A 2,500-nucleotide genomic window follows, 5' to 3' on the forward strand; every position below is an offset into this window, starting at 1 on the left:
ACTTTCTCTGCACCCACCAGGTTTGTGCCATTGTCGGATCTGATGGACTTAACTGGACCTCGTCTTGCTGTAAATCGTCGAAGAGCATTGATAAATGAGTCCGTTTCCATTGAGTCCATGACCTCAATATGGAATGCACGTGATAGGCATGTAAAGACTATACCATATCTCTTAAGGTTTGACCTGCCTTTCCTGATGAGAAAGGGTCCAAAGCAGTTGGTGCCTCTGTGGGTAAATGGTGGCCTGGTATAATACAATCTTCAGGAAGGTCAGCCATTTCTTGAGTCATTGGTCGTGCACAAATGGCCCTGCACTTCATGCAACTCCTTACCACAGAACGTGCATTTGCATGTACAACCCAAAATTTTTGTCTTAACTCAGAGAGAAGATAGTTCTGACCACAGTGAGCTAACTTCTTGTGATGCCACCTCACCATCAGCTTCACCAAAGATGACTTATTGGATAGGATAATTGGATGAGTGGCATTGAAGTTACGCCCAGAGTGTCTTAGGCGCCCACCTACCCTAAGCAACCCATCTTGTAGAAGAGGTCTTAATCTCACTATCTTGCTTCAGGCTTGTACTCTCCCATCTGGCTTACGTGACAGAGAGACAATTTCAGATGTGTAGTTCTCTTGTTGAACTAATTTCCATATGTGTGTTTCTGCATCTGTTATTTCTTTGCTACTAAGGCAATTAACGTCAGGCAACTTGGGTACATACTTTCACTTCAAGAATCGTTTGACCCATGCATGACAACATACAAACTTCTGCCAGTTCGAGAAACGAGAGGCAAACTCCTCAATGAATGACATTACTGTTGTCACTGTCTCACATACCATGACAGACACTTTTACTTCTACATCATCTTCCAGTGATCCATGTTTAACATCTTTTGGAACTTGCGGCCAGCTGGATTCAGGTCAACAGGATTACTCTTTGTGTCTACATATCTCCAGGCACTTGCTGAAGACAGTTCTAAGATTAGGTTCACTCAATTTGCGACAAAGGTGTGGTAACGAGTGTTCTAATTGAACAAGTACTTGAGCACTGAAGTGCTGTCTGTCCAAAAGACTGAATCTTCCAATTTCAACCCCAGTTCCTTTCGTAATTTACAGACCATTCGAGCTGCAACGGTGGCAGCCGTCAGTTCTAGTCTTGGAATAGTTGTCGGTTTCAGAGGTGCAATTCTTGCTTGTGCCATAACCAAAGTCCAGTATACCCTTTCCGAGGCATTTACCATCTTTAAGTAGGAGGCTGTGCCATAACCAGACTGACTTGCATCTACAAAATGATGATAAGAAATGACGGAACCAAAGGAAATGGGCACTAGGCTTCGTGGCAGCTTAAATCTTGACAACTTTGGTAACTGTTCAACCATTTTCACCAATGAGCAGCTTCCTTATCACCCATATTTTCATCCCAGCCTAACTGCATCTGACACATGTCTTGAAGAATCATTTTTGCTGGTAGTGTCAAGGGCGCCACCATGCCAAGTGGGTCACATATAGATGCTACGATAGATAAAACTCCTCAGTGTGTTAGTGGCTTGTCACCAAGGCAGATTTTGAATGTGAAGCAATCTTCGGCCATCGACCAGTGTACACCCAAGGTCCTTTCAACTGGGAGATCATCCTTACTGAGGTCTAGAGAAGTAACCGACGCATCCCTCTCCAATTCAGGAATCTTCTTGAGCACATCGTTGTTATTGGCTGTCCATTGGTTCAGACGCCAACCACCTGCATTACAGAGAGCAATGAGATCTTTGATGATTTTTATAAGTCTCTCTTTGTCATCATGGGCCAGTAGGAGATTATCAACATAAAAACTTTGTATTATGGCAGTGACAGCTTGTTCATCAAAAACCTCACCGTGGTCCTCAGCAGTTTTCCTTAAGGCATAATTTACACAGCTAAGAGAGGATCTAGCACCAAAAACATGAACATTCATTCGGTAATCACTTACAGGCTTATTGATATCACCATATGGCCACTATAAAAAACGAAACACATGACGATCCTCTAGGAGAACCTTGACCTGATAAAACATCGATGTTCGCTGTGACTGCATAGTGACCATGCCTGAACCGCATGAGTACCCCTATTAGAGGATTTGTGAGGTCTGGCCCTTGAAGAAGATGGTCATTCAGGGAAGTGCCATTGAATTTAGCTTTAAGGTCATAGACGACACGTACCTTCAGCTTAGTGGGATGACGCACAGCATGATGTGGCATGTACCATATTCTACCATCATTTCGTTCTAATCCTGATGGAGGTACTATTTCAGCATACTGTTTACTTATATTCTTATCCATTTAAGTGATGTAAGTCTCCTTGAAAGTCTTGTCAGATTCAAGCTTCCCTTTGAGGCTTTTCATTCTATGTACAGCCATTTCACGATTGTTTGGAAGTGGACTACTGTCCCTGAAGGGAAGTTTGACTACATATTTACCCGATTCTTGATGGATGGATTGTGAGATCTTATCGGAGAATAACTTATCT

At 42.9% G+C, this 2,500-nt stretch overlaps 1 protein-coding gene across 1 annotated transcript in view; it reads right to left on the bottom strand.

The window, feature by feature from the left end:
* The window catches only part of LOC138865957 (uncharacterized), a 1,489-nt gene extending 109 nt beyond the window's left edge, over positions 1 to 1,380 (bottom strand). The window contains exons 1-4 of the mRNA XM_070137446.1: positions 1,043 to 1,380; positions 768 to 911; positions 414 to 524; positions 1 to 225 (exon numbers count right to left, since the gene is read on the bottom strand). The exon at positions 1 to 225 is cut by the window's left edge and continues 109 nt beyond it. Of these exons, the coding sequence (XP_069993547.1) occupies positions 1 to 225; positions 414 to 524; positions 768 to 911; positions 1,043 to 1,380 (818 nt within the window). The remainder of the gene's footprint in view (positions 226 to 413; positions 525 to 767; positions 912 to 1,042) is intronic.
* Between the last annotated feature and the right edge of the window lie 1,120 nt (positions 1,381 to 2,500).

The sequence above is a fragment of the Penaeus vannamei genome, chromosome 23, assembly GCF_042767895.1.
Source record: "Penaeus vannamei isolate JL-2024 chromosome 23, ASM4276789v1, whole genome shotgun sequence".
Lineage (NCBI taxonomy): Eukaryota > Metazoa > Arthropoda > Malacostraca > Decapoda > Penaeidae > Penaeus > Penaeus vannamei.